We start from the raw sequence: 18,256 nt of genomic DNA, 5'->3' as shown, positions 1-18,256 counted from the left end.
GTAGATCAAGTGCCTTTATCAAGGAAGCAGCGTTATCAGAAGTTCAACTTTGGTACTTTCACACAGTAAAAATGACTTTCCTAAACAAGTAGCCAGCCCTACAAGTTTCACTGGGGCTACTTTTAGAAAATATTATTGCTTAATTGAGCTAAAGCAACCCTGGAATATCCTGTGTGAGCAACTGGGACTAGAGGTCAATAACCTTGGATGTATTTTATTCAACAGATCAAATAGCTGTAAATTATCCCTGAGGTGGGCAAGATTAAGTCAGGTAAGAGCTAAACTCTCATGGTCATGCAGAGTTTCAAGACTGTTCCAAGTCCAGGCTTTTTGGAAGCCAGTGATTAAATGCTGGGAACAACAAAAAAAAAAAAAAAAAAAAAAAAAAAAAAAAAAAAGGTTTCAGATAATTAGAACCATTTACTCAGTGGGAAAGGGCATGAACTGCATTTTGTTAAGGACAATCAAATGTAGAAGGACCACTACCAGCTTGGTTGAACCCCAAAAGCACATTATCCATGTTAAGGCTAGATTTCCATGTGGGGTGGTAGGCAAAAGGATTCTTTTTGATTTTTTCCTATCCAGGGCTAATTTACCACATGTAATGAAGTGTGGAATAAAGGAAAATGAGGCAGGATATGTAGAAATTTTCTCTGTAGGCATTTGGGTGGTCAAAGCCTTGGTGGGGGGCTCGCAGTAAAAGTGAATTCTGGGGCAACCCTTGCTTTGCATAATGAGAATTTAAACAGCTGGAGGCCTCTGGGAAATCTGGATGTGGCACTCCAGCAGCTTGGGGACCATCTGCAGTCACTTTCATTCCTGTCTTCCTCTTAACCATCTAGATGATTAGCCAATAAATCATCCAGTGGAAATGGCAGAATACCATAAGCCATAGATTCTGAATCAGGAACTCCTGCATCACATCAGGAATTTATAATTGGTTTATAGCAGCACTTTTAAAAAGATCTGTTTAGAAAGAGGTTCAGTTTAAATTAAGACATAAAGGAGATGGTCTGTTTAAATAATTTGAAAATTATTTCAAATCTCTGTCCAAATACAAGTGAAACTGAACATGAACACTGAGAAATTTAGTGACTTTCTTTGCTCTCCATTTCTCTTGTGTTCATAACTACAGACAGCTCAGATTAAATCTACATTTAAATAACGTCTGTATATGAAAATCCTCTCTCAAATGGTACAAACTACAGCCCCAGATCAAAATATCCAAGGAAAAAACAACAACAGACATTGGGTGCTAATGGACATTGGGAAGCGTGAGGTGTTCCAAACCAGCTCACTGTAAGCCAGCAAGTGTGAGCTCAAAACTGAAGCTGAACTGTGACCCACATATGAGCTATGGATTCCTGGCTTATTCGCACAAATCACTCCTTATAAAGCAATTTTTTTATCACATTCAGTTTGAAAAGGAACACGCAGAACCCAAAGCACAGCAGCCTTACAGCGAGTTCCAGACGTGAGTGGCCCTGCAGGACCTGAGACCACAGAGAGCCCAGCCCAGGGTCCCTGTCCAGCCCAGGGTCCCTGTCCAGCACCTCTGTCCCGGCCTGGGGGGACACAGAGTCTGCTGCCTTGGCTAAAACACAGCCTGGCCTCAGAGAAGGGACACCACAGGCAGGTCTGGCCACCCAGCTGCAAACGCAGCTCCCCCAGGCAGTGTCACCCCTGGAGGCAGCTGGCCAGCTCTGTGCTGCTCTCCTACCTCACCTAACCCACACTCAGTGCCAAGAAGTTATCTGCAATCTGTTTCCATCTCCGCTGATGTGGCCACAGGCATACTTGCCTTATGAAAAGAAATTCACCATTCAGACTATGCCTTTTTCCCCCCACAGCCAAAATCCTGCTCTTTTGTCTGCCTGAAAAGAGTGGGAACCATGGAACAAATATTACTTTAAATGGTTCAGTAAAGATTTTGGTTTAAGGAGCAGCAATCTGCAAAAAATGGGTAATGGTATAGCATGCACCAGTATGCTGATAGCAAATAATGGAAATATATTAAATATACCATTTATACAAGTGTACCTCTGAACTGTGCAAAAACAAGAGTGGTATCAAATAACCAGATGAACAGCAGAGGTATTTATTGGAGAAGAAATCCAACCTCTACATCCAGACAACAAAGCTGGAGGCATTCTAACAAGCCTGAATTCTGACTCTCAATTCTGACCTAGCAAGTTTGGATAGCAGGTTTGAGGACAAAAAAAAAATAAAAATTCCCACATTTAAAAAAAAAATAAATCAGTTCTCAAAAACATTGCATTATTTCAAAACCTACTTTGAAGTTATTTTATTGAGAAAAGAAAGGGAAGGTTGAAAATGTTTAAATAATAGTAAAGCTATTTCTTTCAGTAGGTTTTACTCCAACTTCTGTACTAATCCTCACTAGACATTACAATCCATTGATATGCCCACAGCCAGCTCCTTCCATCTCTTACAAGTTCAGCTCCTTATCACTTGACCAAGATAATTTCTTTGAGGGTTTAGTCTTGCAAATTACTGATATTCTGCCCCCGGTCTCCAAAGCACTTGGACAGACATTAGTCTTCAGTGAAACTGCTGATGGAGTTAGAGTTAAGACTTGTTTTGGATCAGGGCCAGAGCAGGTTTTTCTTCCCAGGATTAAGTCCTAAATCTCCCTGCAGAAATGGTTCAGTTCCAGGTTTTTTTACCCATTGTTTTGTTCTCTGAAATTCTTCATTTGCTTTCATCTTTTGGAGGAAAATCAAGGCCTAAGGCCCGGCTCACTCATATATTGTTGCTCTTTTACATGAGCATAACAACTTCAATGAAGTGTCTTAAATCAAATCTGGGAAAATGATTATCTGGGTGAATGGATGTGTTTATGCACTGCTGGTTTCAGACAGCTGGTCACCAGGAAAAAAACTCTTCCCCACTGTAAACTTGCATAAAACTGTAGCAAAGTATGATTTTTTATCCTCTTTGTGATAAGAATAAAGTAAGCACAGGGTCTTTGCCAACAAGATAATCACAAGTTCTTCCTGGTAACATCAGCCAAGAGGGTCTAAACAAGCAAGAAAGCAAGGGAATTAAAATCCATTATTCCAATAAGATTTAGAGGCCTGCATGTTTAAGGGTGATGATTAATTTTTAGATGTAGCAAGTTTAAAAAACAAATTAACAACATTTCTGGCAAAAATTACTGAGGCAGAAATCTGTGGCATGCCAGGGAATAAATTCTCATTTTTGTGGGTGAGGTGCTGGAAAATTTTGGTTTTCTTTGTTCTAACTGATTTCAAAACATATCAGAGTGAGCTCTTCACATTGCTCGAGACTTCAACTCCTGTGCAATTTCACTGTGGTTTTTTCAGTTTAAAATTATCTGACAGAATTTTCTGAGTAATATCACTGACACCATTTTATTGCATGTTGATGGGCAAAATCTGCTCTGTCCCTGCCTTGCCAAAAGGATGCAGAATGAGCGATGTAATCTCTTGACTTCCATGGAGTTTCTCTCCATAGCTCTGATCAAAGTTCAGTCTAAACTTCAGCATGCCAGTGGATTTTCAGCTCACAGCAATTTTTGCAGTTAAACAGAGCAGTAGAAAGTAATGACATCTCATGGCAAAACTCAGACTGGCTGTGTAACAGAAAAACTACAGAAGAAGCAAAGCAAATCCTTTCAAAGTCAATCATGATCTAGGGGAAATTAATCATCTGGCATAAGTTCCATCCTTTATTTATCAGCTGAAATGCATCTTGTCTAATCTAGTAAAGAACAACAGCGGTTCAAATTCACTTTAAGGCAAATCATTCTAAGAACATTGCTCCTACTTTCATCACAATAAAAGTGCTAGAATTTTCAATATTTGGTATTTTTATTAAAGACACAAACTGCGTTGAATGTAGTAAGTGATTAGTGAATCCTGGTTTTCTTCAATATTTTGAGCTCTTAGTGTCTCTTTTTCAAAGAATTATTATTTGACCATCCCAACAAAAGCCCAGGTGGCTATTGAGCAAGTGTATCTAGGCACATATTTCTGTGAGGAAAGAATGCTTCTGGCTAAATCTAATATAATTAAGGACTGCTACACATGATCCCTCAAACAAAATCTGCTTTGGTAGAAATCAATGCCAGGATGCATGTTAATTCTTTAATGTCAATATTAATGCAATCTTGTGTGAGCTGTTCCTTCAGGGTATGCTTTAACTAAGACATGCAGTGAGGCTTTTCAGCAAGAAAAGCAAGCTGGGCTGGTCAGGGAATAGGTGTATCTTGAGAGCATCTCATTGCAGATCAGTACAATAATAATATATCCTGAATAGATAATAATTATTATTCTGAACAATTGGATCTGTTCCACTGCCAGCACAAGTCCCTGATAGAGCCAGGGCCAAGATAAGCTGCCTACATTTATATTCCTGGAGGGAGATAGGAGGAGATACCCTTGCTGCCACATGGCTCCCAGATGCATTTTGGGGAAAGGAAAGCAGACTTTGACTCCTGGAGTACATTGGGCTCTGTCCTTGACTAATGTAAAAACAGATCTGGACCTAAAAACTATTCCTGGGTTCTGGAGTCTGGGTGTAGCCTAACTTAAGCAGAAAGTAAAGAATGGATTTAAAAAAATTAGAAATCTGAAATTCTAGTAGTATCTTTTTAAGTACCATAATTAAAAATCTATTTTCCTGATGTCCCTTCCTATGGATGAATGTTACAGAATATTGTTGTGGTACCTGCACTGCATGCAACTCCTGCAAGGAAAGCTGCTGCCTTTCACAGCAGCTGCAGCTCCCAAACCCACTTGAATTGTCTCTGTTTACAAGGCATTGCAATATAAATGAAACTCTTCTGTACAGTTTCAGATCAAATATCCATCTTGTGAGCTGTTTAAGTACATTGCATTAAAAAAACAACAAAAAACCCAAAAAACAACACAAGAACCACACACACAATACAAAATTCCAGGTTCAATTTACCCAAAAGCCTCCATAATTCACCTTCAGTGATACATTCCTTAATTATATGATGCAAATGATTATTTTCCTCCTGGAACTCATCCTTTTCCACCAAGCCTCACCCTGAAGGACAATGTTGCAGATAATCCACCTAAGGAGCACCTTCCTCCCAGACCTGGCTCCTGAAGCCTTTAGGACTAATTAAGGCCAGAAGTAACCAGCAAAACTTGCCTATTGGCAAAGAGCACAGCTCCAGGACTGCATTCCATATTCCTTGCCAAAGTGAGCTCTAGCTGTAGCTCTAAGGAGCAGCACAGCTGTAAAGTACCTGAATCCAGGTCAAAATTGTCTTCAAACCCAGCCTCTGTGTGTGTGTGTGTGTGTGCCCACTTTCCCCTTCTGAAATCCAGGTCAAAATTCATCACATCTGACTTCAAGCCTTCCCCAGCAAGCTTTGCACAAGACCTGCAGCTTGTGCAGGGAAAAAAGTCTCCATGCAGCAAGAACTCCCAAGCCCACATAAGATAAAATACCATGTGCTCATGCTCAACAAGATGAAGTAAAGCCAGAAATCCCATGGGTTATGAAGTCATAGACCTAAAAATACTACAGGCTTTTGACACGTCAGAGAAGCCATTACCAGTACATTTCTGCAGCCTGTCTGAGCTTGGTTATACAAGGAGAAGAGGTTTGTGCTGTTCCATTGAAGGTAGAAGTGAGCATGAGTTTACAACAAAGAAGAGACATCACCCATGGCCTGCCACAAAACTGCTGGAAAATTCACTCACACACTGCTGACCCTTAGGAATACAGAACTCAGAGAGCTCTTCCTTGGTCAAGCCTTACCCTTAAAAATTTTGCTTTAAAAGCTGAGATTTTTCACAGAGGAAAAAACACAATTCATTAATTTTTGTAACTGACATTGATTCCACTTAATAAAAGTCAAAGTAAGAAATACTGGAGAGATAAATTCTATCGTTGAATAAAACTGCCTATCATCTTTTGCACTTTGCCATGATTTACCTGTAATCCCAATAAATGTATTATCTCAACCTTCAACATGCATAAAATCTATTTTTTCATTACAAAAATGTAAAAAATATTCAGTCACTGAAAGTCTCCCTGTTATTGCTGTTGTTGAAGAATTTCAAAACTGCAACAATCAATCCTTTCTGCAATGTAAACAAGTATATTCTTCAAATCTTTCAAAAAAACCACAACATTGGACTCTCCACAGCCTTCAACTCTGCCATTCAGGTCTTCAGAACAGGCACAAAAACAATGAATTAATTATTTTTCAACAATGGAAAATGAACAACTTGGGATACATTTGAGTAATTACCTGGTTTGAAGGATCAGTAGCCAAAATCAAAAACACATCCTTTAAAACAGCAGTAATTGTTCTTCCATCTGAAAGAAACATGAAAATATTGTTACCTAAACAGGAAGCTTTAAGCTCAAAATAACTCAACAAGTGGGTGAATGTTGGAAAGCAGAATTTTTATGTGAAATCTGAATTGTGTAGTTTCTACTCTAGTCTACTCTTCTTCTGTAACAAATAGACCCCTGGTTTTAGACATTTCTACTTCTTAAAGAGGAACATTTTTTAAAAGCCTTTTATTCTAAGTAACTATGCTGCAATTATTTTAATTATTTTTTACTCCATTTATAGGCCATTATCTTAGTCTGTCATTAGTAATTGATGGAAAAATTTTCCTATGCATAAACAAAGTAGGCCTTATGGCAATAAGTACTATCTTTAGGAATCTATAAAAAATGTTTTTGTCTATTCCTGCCAGAAAGCATGACCTCTTTTTAATGATAAAATTATCATAATTATTGAATAGTATAATTACAGTCAACTCATGCAAGCATGCCACTTTCTAAAAAATAATTACACAAAGCCATTGAAATACACAAAATTCAAGCTCAGACCACAGAACTCTGGAAAAAATTCAGGTTGGATGCCACCTCTAGCTCAGCCTCCTGCTAGAAGCAGGCTCAGCCCTGGATGCAGACCTGTCTGCCCACAGCTTCTTCAGCTGGGTGATAAAAAAAGATTGCAAAACAGAGTCTGCAGCCTCTCTGGTAGCCCTTTCCAAGGTCTGATTGTCCTCTGGGTGATATTTTTCTCCTTTATGTCAAGCCAGAAGCCTGCAGCACCCAGTGCTGACTTTAGGGGTCCAGCCCTGCTGAGCCTCAGGGTCAGACAAATTCCAGTGCATTCAGGGGCAGGAGGACACAGCATGATGTGGAATAACTCCTAAATTAGGTTGTCATCCTGACACAGGACCCTGGTTTTAAAAGTGGTGCTTAAATATGAAAGTTGCTGTTTAAGAACAAGAGCATCAGAGAGATGTCTTCAGTAAGTATAATTCAAACCAAATAACTCAAAAGCCACTCAAACCCTATTGCAAACAAATGTTTCCAATATTTTTTTCAGATATTCACAATTAACTGATAAAGCTTTTCAGAATTCAAGTATTAAACTGGGCAGACATAAGATATGAAGATTCTCCACCTGCTTCTTTTTGGAAATGCTCACTCAGACAGTATCACTGTCCTGCACAACAGAGATAAAACATTTCTTATTATGATTTGGCTACAGAGCTCCAATGCTATTCTACTGTCTCAGCAGTTTCAAGCCCAACACATTACAAAGAAGCCACTAATAGTCTATTTTTGGGTGTGTTTTTTTTTTTTGTGGGTGTTTTTTGTTGCTGTTGTGGTTGTTCTGCTCCTCCTATGAATTAAATAAAAAATATTCCAAGAGTTTTGCTAAGGTCCCTTTCTAGAAGTTTCCTGCCTGTGCCAGAAACTGTCTGGCTATCATGTTTCAAAGCCTTACACCACACAGAGCACACAATGAACCAAATAAATTCAGAGCTCACAACAATTTGTGGTTGATGCAGCTATTAATAAATGTTTCTACAAGTCAGAATCCCTACATACCATCCCCTTACCTGGCACAGGAGTAGGAAGACACCTAAGGGAGTTATGAGTCTTAACAGGCAAAGGCATTAATTCCAAATGGCAAAGGGAGGCTAACCCTCTTTGCTCCCTTTATAAGCAGAGATCAGGATTTGCTGCTGTTAAACCAGAAATCAGGCTCTGCAGGTGTCCTGACTTACCTGCAGGACTCCTCCCCTTTCTCCACTGGCAACAGAGCAGCACTCAGATGAGTCTCCTCTCCTTAAATGAAAGCCCTCCAAAATGATGAAACCACATCCCCAGTTTTTGGTTGTTTCCAGGGTAGTTAAAATGTGTTTTTTCAAGTTGGAATACACAGAAAGCAGGATTTAATGAACAGTCCTGCTGCTAGTGCTAGTTTAGCTCTGCAGATTTTACACACCCTTCCAATTAGTCATGTGAAAAATGAACAAAATCAGGAAAATATTTCAAAATGTAGGCTGAGTGTTCAACTCTTGGTACAAATGAAAGACAAATTTGCACCCCCATTAGGGAATTTCTATGCATAAACAGTCTAATTTTAAGAGCTATGTTTCTTCCATAGACATTAATCTAACAGCATTTTAATAGCTGAAAGCAGCACCTACACCAGGTTTCTCTAATTATCATTCAGAAGAAGCTTGCAAGTAATTAGTAGCTTTAAATTTCTTGGTACCATCTGTAACCAGTAACTTAATCAGAGTTTTAACACAGTAGAAGGGTTGTAAAGAATAAATCACTTTCTCTCTCGAAGGCAAACATTTTTACACTGGATTATTTTCAGAGGTTATTTTTAGTTTGGCTGGATAGTTAGCAGAGTTTTGGTGCTTGTAAGATTTCCATAAGTCATGGAAGAAGGTGGCTTAATGATGCAGATGGAACAGGGTCATGGAATGCACATGCTGCCTGCCTTTAAAAAAAAGACATAAAACACGTTCCTCTCCCCATGGCATGCCTTGAAAACCTAAAAGGGTTTTTTATCTTTGTTTTACTTGAAAGTCAGCCTAGTAATTCAAATTTCTAAATGCAGCTTGTGCCTTTTAAGAGGTGCCACCCTGAGCCCCACGTTAAATAGCCATGTGCCTCTGGGGATGGTCATTTCAGTGAAAGGGTTGTGGTTGTCAGGGGGACAACAGTGGACCAAGCTGTCTGCCCCATTCAGGATCAAGAGAAAGTGCAATCAAGCCCTTTATTTAGCTGCAGGTGATGATGGTGATTGCCTCAGATCTTATAATAAAGCCAGACAGACCATAGTTCACAATTAAAGTGGCTGTAAAAGGTCTTGGTTGTAAAAGTGGGAGGAAGACAAAACCAGGAGTTGAGGCAGAATTTGTTGAGTGAAAAACTCTTAGGAGTGACGCATATGAAGCTTTTCAGAATGCTGCTGTTGTGGTCTGGAGATCAAAAAATTACCCACGTAGCAAAAGTGCATACAAGATTGTACCATAATATATCTAAGTTTAGTAAATTTCTTGTCTTCTGTGAAAACAAGAATGAAAGCCACAAACTTTCCTGGTAGGTTACATCACAGAGAATAGGCATGCCAAATTTTGAACTCCTGGAGGGGAGTCCCACCCCTCCAGCTGCAGGACAGTCACTTCTTGTGAAATAGGGATGGACCTTGAGAATGAAATCTTCAACATTTCAGTTGGCAAAAGGACTTATTTGACCAATAGTAAACGGTTCCATCTAAGCTACTTAACTAAAATCACAACCAATGGAAAAAAAAAAAAAAAAAAAAGAGAAAAAAAAAGAAAAAGGAGTGTGCTAAACTCAATGCATCTCACCAAAATAGGTGACTTTGACTCTAAGCAGAGGTAGGATGCCTGTGACCAATCTCCAGCTGGGTGAGAAGGGTGGCTGGAAGTAGATCATATCAGCAGCAAATTGTTAGGTTTAACTGAAACACTGGAACCTCCAAGCTGCCTTCAGAGCCAAAGAAGATGAAGTTAGAAGTAACTCCATGGACTGCAGAAAAATGAGATCAGCAGCTTGGAGTGGATGTGCATTAAATGGCTTTAAAAGGTAGATGAAATAAACCGAGCCAGCCCTGGCTGTTTTGAGCAGGACACTGAGCAGTCACAGCCAGCTTGGGGACACCAGCCACAAACACTCTCCACATGATGAGCTTGTACTCAGGCTGGCCTCTCAGCCTGTCTGCTGACTGAACCAGGAGAGGAAACAACATAAAGCAGCTTGGACACAGACCCATACCCACCCCACAGGCAGGATGGATGGGATGGGGCCCCCCAGTTTGGCTGCCTGTTGGAAACCTCTAACACAGAGCCAGTATTTACAAAATACTGAATCTGAACATCAGCCTCCTAGGAGAGATGTCAGATTCCACATCCACTCATTAAACCACTCACAAGATGAATACTTGCTCCAATTAACAGTCATTTTAGGCAAGAGTTGGTGTTCCCAAAAGCAGCAGAGAACTCAGAAAATGTGCTTAAGAATTCTTCATTAATATCATGACCTCTAAAAGACTTCCTAAACATACACCAAAAATTTTGAAATACAAATACCTTTCAACATTTTTTTCGCCAATATTTTTGTGTTAGCAAAGGATGAACTTTAATAGTAATACCTGAAGCCATTTCTGCTCTATTCACCAGTATTACTTCACCAAAAAGAGCTATACTTTGTGCATCTCTTTGTTTTGGCTCAAGGTCAGCAGTGAGCTGCTGTTTTGGTGTTTCAGTCTGGAAAACAACAGAAAAGTCTTAGTCTTTCATCCTTTTCTACAAGGATATTCTTCAGACAAACTCTGTCCTTTACCAGATGGAAATAGAATATATAAACAGAAATAATTTTGACTGTGGGAAAGGCACTGGTCTTTTTTTGTTTAAGATTTCACAGTTTGGAATAAATTTCATCCTCACCAGCCAAAATATTATAAAATTCTTATAACTAAGCTATTTCATTTGATATATTTTTCCCTGTTCCCATTTGCTCTGCACCTGTATGCATTAAAATGCTGAACTGCAATCTTGTGTGACTGGAGAAAAAGTGCTATTTCATTCCTAAGAAAGATCATTCAAATAACAAATGAAAAAACCCACAATTTACCACTGGACAGCGTGTTCTTTAACTGTGCAGGAACATGGCAGCTATATTCATTGTTCTAAATTATAAGTTTCCTGTAGAATTTATATTTCTAACTGAAGCCAAAACAGAAGATAAATTCTACTAATTTTAGGCATTACCTCTAAGTATTTCAAAATGGAACATTTATTCTTTTAATCTTTTTTTTTTCTGACTACATCCCAAAACATTTAATGAATTTTTAAAATACATTTTATTATGGATGGTACCATACTAATTAAGGGTACAGCACAGGCATTAGAGAATAGTGTTTCTTAAGGAGTACACTTCATTGTGTTCCTGCAATCTTACCATCAATGGATACTGAAATAATGAACAGTTTAAATAAACTAGTGACTGCTTATTTAGTTAATCTCCATTAAAATGTTACACTGTTTTCCATGGGATTTGTGTTTATATGAAGATGAGAACCTGGGTAAAGAACTAGATACTTAATCTTAGGTGTATTTTTTTTCCTGCAGTTTTAATTACTGCTTTTTATTGAATCCTTCAAGTGCCATCCATTGAGAACAGAGTCCATAGAAATTCAACATGTGCTTAAAAGATTTTGAAAATCTGGCATTACTAGTTGCTTTTTAAAGTAGGTCCTTTCAGAGCTATCTACAGGATAACGCGCTGGGAAATCTGGGCTTGTAACATCAATTTTTTACCAATTTCTTCCTTTTCATTGGAGGGAAGCTCTGACTGCTTCTCTCATTCTGTCCTAAGAAACTTTTATGTTGGTTTATTAATCCTTCATTTACAAATGGTGCCTAAAGGTCTTTGTTAATGCCTGAAACAAAGTCTCAAAGGCCAGTTCCCAGAAACTTTGACAGGGAATATGGTAATAGTAATTAGTACCCAAGAGCTAAACTAATCAGCAGTAATGATTTCCAGATGAGGATGGATGATCCATCAGCACCATCACCTCATGTCCTACAGTCACAGAGCAGCATAGAAACTCTCAGCATCTGTTACCAGCTACAGCTACAGCTCTTTCCTAAGGCTGGAGGAGCTGATTACCTTCACCAGCTGTGCCCTGCACAGAGAGGAGTCTGAGGCTCCTAAATTCCACATTATGAACTCAGGGATAGTTCTAAGAAAGTATTTGGATGACACTAACACGTCAAGTATTCCAATAGTTGGGCAGGTTTTTCTTTTAGAATTTGCACCAAAATATTGTGGAGAAAAGTGAGATATAAATCCCAGTGTATCATTCTCTAAAATACCAACAAAGAGAAGGAAGATACTTTAAGGCAAAATTACATAGTCCAAGTACACAGGGAAGGAGAGAAGAAATAATTTAGCTCCCAACAGCCCCCAACAGTGAACCAGATTTGACAGCAGATCATCCAGTCCTTGACTGAAAATTGTACTTAGTACTTTCCCTTCAGGGTGTTTAGAAGAAGTGTCACCATCCCAGTGACATGAATTGCACAGAGGCCACTCCAGCTGAGGAGCACTTGGGTGCACAAAGGTTGCTTCCCCACCACACACTCCCAGCCCTGGAAGACAGCTGGTGGATTTGGATACATGGAGAAGGACAAAGATTGTAAAATATTCCTTAGCACAATAGGCAGTGGTCATAATATATTTGCAGACAAATACTTCTCAAGTTGATGTTAAGTATTATGGCAAGGAGGAATTTTAAGGGCTAGACTCAAAGGAGGATGATGAATTATCTTTATGTGAGCTCCTCCCAAGCACAGCAGACAGGACAGGGGAAAGCACATCTGTGGAGAATTTATGAATATCAAAGTGTCTCTTGGGCCAAGGTCACAATCCCACAGAATAGGGTATTGTCACACCCTGTAAGGACAGGCAGACACACTCTAAGCTAAGGAGCAGCCCACACTTAAGATTTACCTGGCAGTGCATTCCTGAGCTCATTTAAACAATGGCCCTGAGAGTGCACTTGCATCTGAAGGATTTTGGTAGGATAAAAAGGATCTGATCAGGCACAGATGAAGATTCCTATTTAAAATCCACATCAGCCTATGTCTCCCCTTGATACAAGTACAGAACTGTTTTACAGAACATGAAATGGCTCCAGTGAAGGAAACAGGTAATATGCTTGCCAAGACACTCTTCTGTGACACTCTTCCCTGTCAAAGCCACTGCTTGGATTCAGAATAGAAGATGGAAAATGCTCTCCTGCCTCTCCAGGCTGGCACTGCAGAGAGCTGAAAGCAGCTGCTCCTCAGTCTCACCTCCTTGGACAGAGCTGTGTCCCCTCCCTCCTAGGTAATCCAGCAATCACTCAGGGTCTTTAAGACATTAACAACAGCAGCAATTTCCCCTTCCCATTCTCTTGATTAAACAGAAGGAAGGAGGTAGAAAAAAGATGAGAGACATAAAACTCCAGATGTTGTCGACACCAATATCTGGTTCCACCAGAGAATTTGAATGCTGAAGCAATGATGAATTACAGTGGGGTCCCTACAGCAATCCAGATTGCAATCATAATACCACTGAGGAAGAATAAGGGCTAGCATTCATTAATGTGAACAGCAAATGAATTTATGACAATTTCCACTGGTACTTTCAAAGAACATGAATACATCTGTAAGAAATTAAGACGACACACCAGTGTAACTCATTCATTAATAAAGTCTGGGATTGCACATTTGTTGCAAAATTTGCCGCGTTTGTTACCAGTGGGTTTTAATTCTAGAAGTGTACTTTATTAAAACCATAACACAAATCTCTCTAGGAGGAGAGTTCGAGCCCATTTGCAGACTATTCTGTAGGTGATTTCGTTTTTAGTTTAAATTTACTTTGGTGCAGAAACTGAACTTGTTCAAGTTTGCAGTAAGTAGATGTTTAATCATTACAAGATATGTGGAAGAGAGTTACAGTCACCCTGCTTTCTTTTTGATAATACAGCAATTAAATTTGCATTAACAAAAACCTATTAAACAATCTCTCTGTGATCTAAGTGTGGAGAGAGAAATAACAATACCAGAAGAGCAAACCAAATAACAGCATACCAGGCTGTGATGGAATCAGGGCTGTCACAGCTGTATGGCCATGAGTGTGGACTCTCAGCTTGCCCATTTTTAAGGACAGACTCTCAGGACACAACCTGTTCAATGGTGAGAAGAGAAAGCTTAGCAGAATTTTAACTCAGGCAATATGAAGTGTCTCTGCTGGCCATGTGTTACAAAACATGAGCAGATACCTCGCTCCTCTACTTGGCAGTAGCTGCTACTGAGCTGTGCCTCTCAGCTTTGCTCATGCATCACTGTTAAATATACCTGATAAAAATCTTGCTACTGCAAGAAACCCGAGCTGTGTGTTTCTTTCTCTGCACAAATGTGCCAAATGCCCGCTGAGACAGAAGGTCTGCATTAGGACAGAGGCATTTGCACGTGTGAGATCCACACTGTGCTGTCACATCCATCCCATGTTCATCTCCTGTGCCCTGTCTGGGCACCTCACAGAGCCAAAAGGGACAAAATGCTGAAGCCTGGGTTCTGCAGGCAGCTCCAGAGAGTGCCTTCAAGTGGTGCTGATGGGGAAGCTGTACCTCCTCTGGCCACTCCATTAAGCTTGTCCAAATACTCACAGGATTGGGGTTTATTTATTCCATTAGAAATAAACACATCTAAAGAATAAAGCCTGCATTGCGTATTTGATTTTTCTTCTATATATTGAAAGTGGAGAGGAAAAGAAGTTATAAATGCTTAGCTTACACTCAAGAAAACCCATAACTATAAAATCAGCATTTAATAAGCTACCAGGTAAAATATGAGAAAATGCTATATTAATTTAAACCAGCAATATTTCACATTGACTACAAGCCAAACTAACAGCAAAGTTTATCCATAATTTAATGACAAAGTTGCAATATTTTTCACTGTGCTAGATTACTGTAACTGAGCAGATTTATGTACATTGCTGAGAGCCAACACAAAAACATTTGGAAGATATTCTCTGAATATTAAGAAAACAATCTGAATCCTTCCCTGTGAACCTTCAGTAATAGCTGCAAACACAGTGTTAACATGCTATTTATTTGGTAGTTTTTCTACTAGTTATCAAGTATCATCTCAGCTCCCAGCAGAAGGAAGGGTGACAAATAACCCATGTCACTGATTTGCTATTTAATACAAAAATGACCAGATGTGCTCTGTTCTAGACCAATCCTCATGGCAGATCTGGGCTCTTCTCTACAACATCAAGCCAAGACAGCAGCCCTGAGTTCAACAGCCCCTTCCTTACTGCAGGAATTGTCCCAGAGGATCTGCTCTCTCATCCATGCCACCTGTGCCATGATCTGCTCTACAGTTTATAGACATTTGGACTCAGTGCACTGAGAAGTGCTCAGAAGATGAAATTCCACAATTCGTGTCTTGCTTTTCGTCTCTCATGAGTCTCAACAAACCCCATGCCCAAATCTCATTTTGGAAGTTGTTGAAACCTACAAAGTTGCCAGCTACAATGGGATTTCCAGCTTCAAAGGGAAAAAAAATAAAAATCAAAACCCCAACAAGCCATAATTTAAGCTCCTTTCCTGCTCACATGTCTTCTTCATATGTTAGTTGCCAGGCCTGCAGTGTTACACCAGTCCTTTCTCCCTCCTATCAGGAATCAAATGCCATTGGCTTTCACAAAAAAAAAGACACCTTCAGAAAACACACCAGAAGCATCCAGGATGAAAAAAACAAACCAGTAGAAGTGCTTGGCATTAAAAAAGTAGTACCTCCAGACCAGGGAGAAAGAACTCTCTAGATTTTGGCAGCACCTGGATACATTTTTTTAAACCTGTAAAATTTTGTTTAGTGGTCCTTGAAATTGTGAGTCTTCCTAAAATGCTTCTGTCAACTGTAACTGCTTGGATGGATCTCTGTTAATCAATCCTGAAATAGCATTCTGTTTTGACTTAAGAACATGGGGGTCCATTGGCATTTCAAGCTGTTCACACTCCTATTTCATTATCTGCTCCTCAGCCATCAAAGTTTCTGGTGAAGAAGGGTAGTCCAAAGATTAGACTGCCGTCCAAAGCTCTGACAACAGGCTAGACAGTAATCAAACCAAATTTCTTGTTGTGGACCATTGGTGGCATCTTCCTAAGTGAAAAAGGGTGCAGTCAGGTCTGGATAAGAGGGAGCTAAACTAGATATATCCCCCACAGCTGCAGAAAAGGAGTGTACCAAGAGGAGTGAGTTTCCCTTTACTTAATTTCAGCCTGTAATTCCCATGAAACAGCTATCTTCTTGTGCTGGGATTACTCTTCCTCCTGGTGAAACAAGGATGATATTTTTAAATATACCAAAATGCTATTTTCAAAAGTTAATTAAGCTGTGAAACACTACATGAAACTCACCAAGAGGCAGAAGGGAGAAATCTAAGACACTTGGCTGTGATGGATGGGCAAGTGTTGTCCAGATTTTCTGCTGGATCAGGCTGAATTCAGACTGACAGCACACAGACCACCAGGGACCCCAGCACTGCTTCCCTTCCCTCAAATTTGCATAAAATGGAAAGGCAGAAAAGGAACCTCCCCCATCCTTCAGCCACGTGATGGACTTCACTCACTGATCTCAATACCAGTGCCAGGGTAACATTTTTTGATCAGCACAGATGGCAAAACCATGGAGAAAATACACCATGTCAGCCACTACAACCAAAACCACATTGCTTATGACAAAGCAAGGTGGCACTTGATCAACAGGATGAAAGACTAAATCTTTCAAAATCCATTTTGGGCAGGAGAAAACCCACCCCAAACCTCATCAGCATTATGAAACACTGTGAGTACACAGAAAGCAAACAGCAACTGGAGCACTCCTGGGCCAGTCTTGGGTCTCAACCCTCTGAAACCTTTTCCTGTGTCCATGATTAGTGTTTACTGAATTCTTCACCAATAGGAGACTTCAGCACAAGCTGACTGCACAACCACTGGGATTTTAATGCCCAATAAATTATCCGCTGTTTTGGAAAAGCCAGTTATCCTATTTAATTTGACAGCCCCATGCAGGGTGAATTCCATAGACACAAAACAAATGTCAGGCCTCGAGACTAACACACATTTCCCCACATGCAAAATACACATCAGTTGCTCTCTTAGGAGGATGGAAAAAACGAATCCCTCTAAATTATGCAAACCAAGCAGTGAGAACAGGCTTAAAGCCTTTGCTTTTAAGAAGTAAAGCATAAACCTAACTACTGCTTTATATCTGCCTTTTTTTTTTTTTTTTTTTTTTTTGCCTTTCCATGATCTGCAATGCAACTATTTTGAGATCCGCTCCTGAGTGCCTCCAACAGGCACTTCTTAGGGGGAATTCTGTTCTCATTTCTCCTCAGGACTGCCACCCTGTCCCTTAAACATTTATCTTGCTCCTGTAGAAAGACTTGGACGATGGAAGATCTTTTCCAATCCAACTTTTATTTAATTTTGCATGAAGGAAGACAGTGAGGGGAGAGCTTTTTCTTTTACTCATCTGGTATCTCATTCAGATCTGAGTTGGAACAGAAACAGAGGAACATCCACTGAACTCTGAGTGCTTTCCAGCTCTGGTTCACATCTGTTACTAATGCATCTTTATATTACTGGATAGTTTAATAAACAAGGAAGTAAGAGCTGTCCGTCCTATCGTTTCAGAACTTGATCCCTGGCTCTGACACGAACCTCTTGCAGAGGCTGATGCATTTGCACGATTCGTTCTGCCCGTTTGCAGATTGAAATCACAACACTTTCTTTTGCCAAGTGCAGAAGTCGGGAGGAAAAGCTCTGAGTAGAAGGTTGATGCTACTGGAGAGCAGTCTGATGGGGCAGCAGCCCTGCTGTCACTTTGCGTGAGGACGGGAGAGACTGGCTCTGCACAGGGCGGTACAGCTGAGCAGCACTGAGGCAGCGAGATTGGGAAGGAGGGCGAGCACGAGATGTTAAAATAAACTGCGGGGCAGCCCGCTAGCAAGCGCTCACCCAGAGCCCATACAAGCCAACAGCAGCTGCCCCGCATAATTAAAGGCTGCGGCAGCGCCGGATTACAGGGCTGCATCCCTTCCTCCGGGCACGGGTTTCGCTCCGGGACGGAGCCCTCCGTGTCCTTTCCTGCCGCTCCGCATCCCGCTCCTCTCCGCAGCGGCCCGCAGGTGGCGCGGCAGCTCCGCGGCCGGGCCGGGGGGCGGAGGGGCGGGCGGACCCTCCGCATTGTGCGGCCGCCGAGCTGCGCCCGCGGGAGCGCCCGGGGCCGCGCCGGGCCGGGCCGGGCCGGGCCGCCGAGCTGCGCAAAGAGAGGTGAGAGCCGGCCGGGCCAAGCGGGGCCGCTCGGGGGAG

The 18,256-nt window shown here is 40.7% G+C and overlaps 1 protein-coding gene across 2 annotated transcripts in view; it reads right to left on the bottom strand.

Moving 5' to 3' along the window:
* The window catches only part of PTPRO (protein tyrosine phosphatase receptor type O), a 172,680-nt gene extending 158,272 nt beyond the window's left edge, over positions 1–14,408 (bottom strand). Inside the window, exons 1-3 of one of the 2 annotated variants that reach the window (XM_064421348.1) lie at positions 14,229–14,408; positions 13,962–14,056; positions 6,278–6,345 (exon numbers count right to left, since the gene is read on the bottom strand). In XM_064421348.1, the coding sequence (XP_064277418.1) occupies positions 6,278–6,345; positions 13,962–14,056; positions 14,229–14,374 (309 nt within the window). In that variant the 5' untranslated portion in view covers positions 14,375–14,408. Of the gene's footprint in view, positions 1–6,277; positions 6,346–7,898; positions 8,067–13,961; positions 14,057–14,228 lie in introns of those variants that run through there. The other variant, XM_064421350.1, reaches the window with a different exon arrangement.
* Positions 14,409–18,256: the final 3,848 nt, after the last annotated feature.

Source organism: Passer domesticus, chromosome 5 (assembly GCF_036417665.1).
Source record: "Passer domesticus isolate bPasDom1 chromosome 5, bPasDom1.hap1, whole genome shotgun sequence".
Taxonomy (NCBI): Eukaryota; Metazoa; Chordata; class Aves; order Passeriformes; family Passeridae; genus Passer; species Passer domesticus.
Note: the sequence above shows the minus strand (reverse complement) of the source record. Positions and strands in the feature narration are given on the sequence as shown.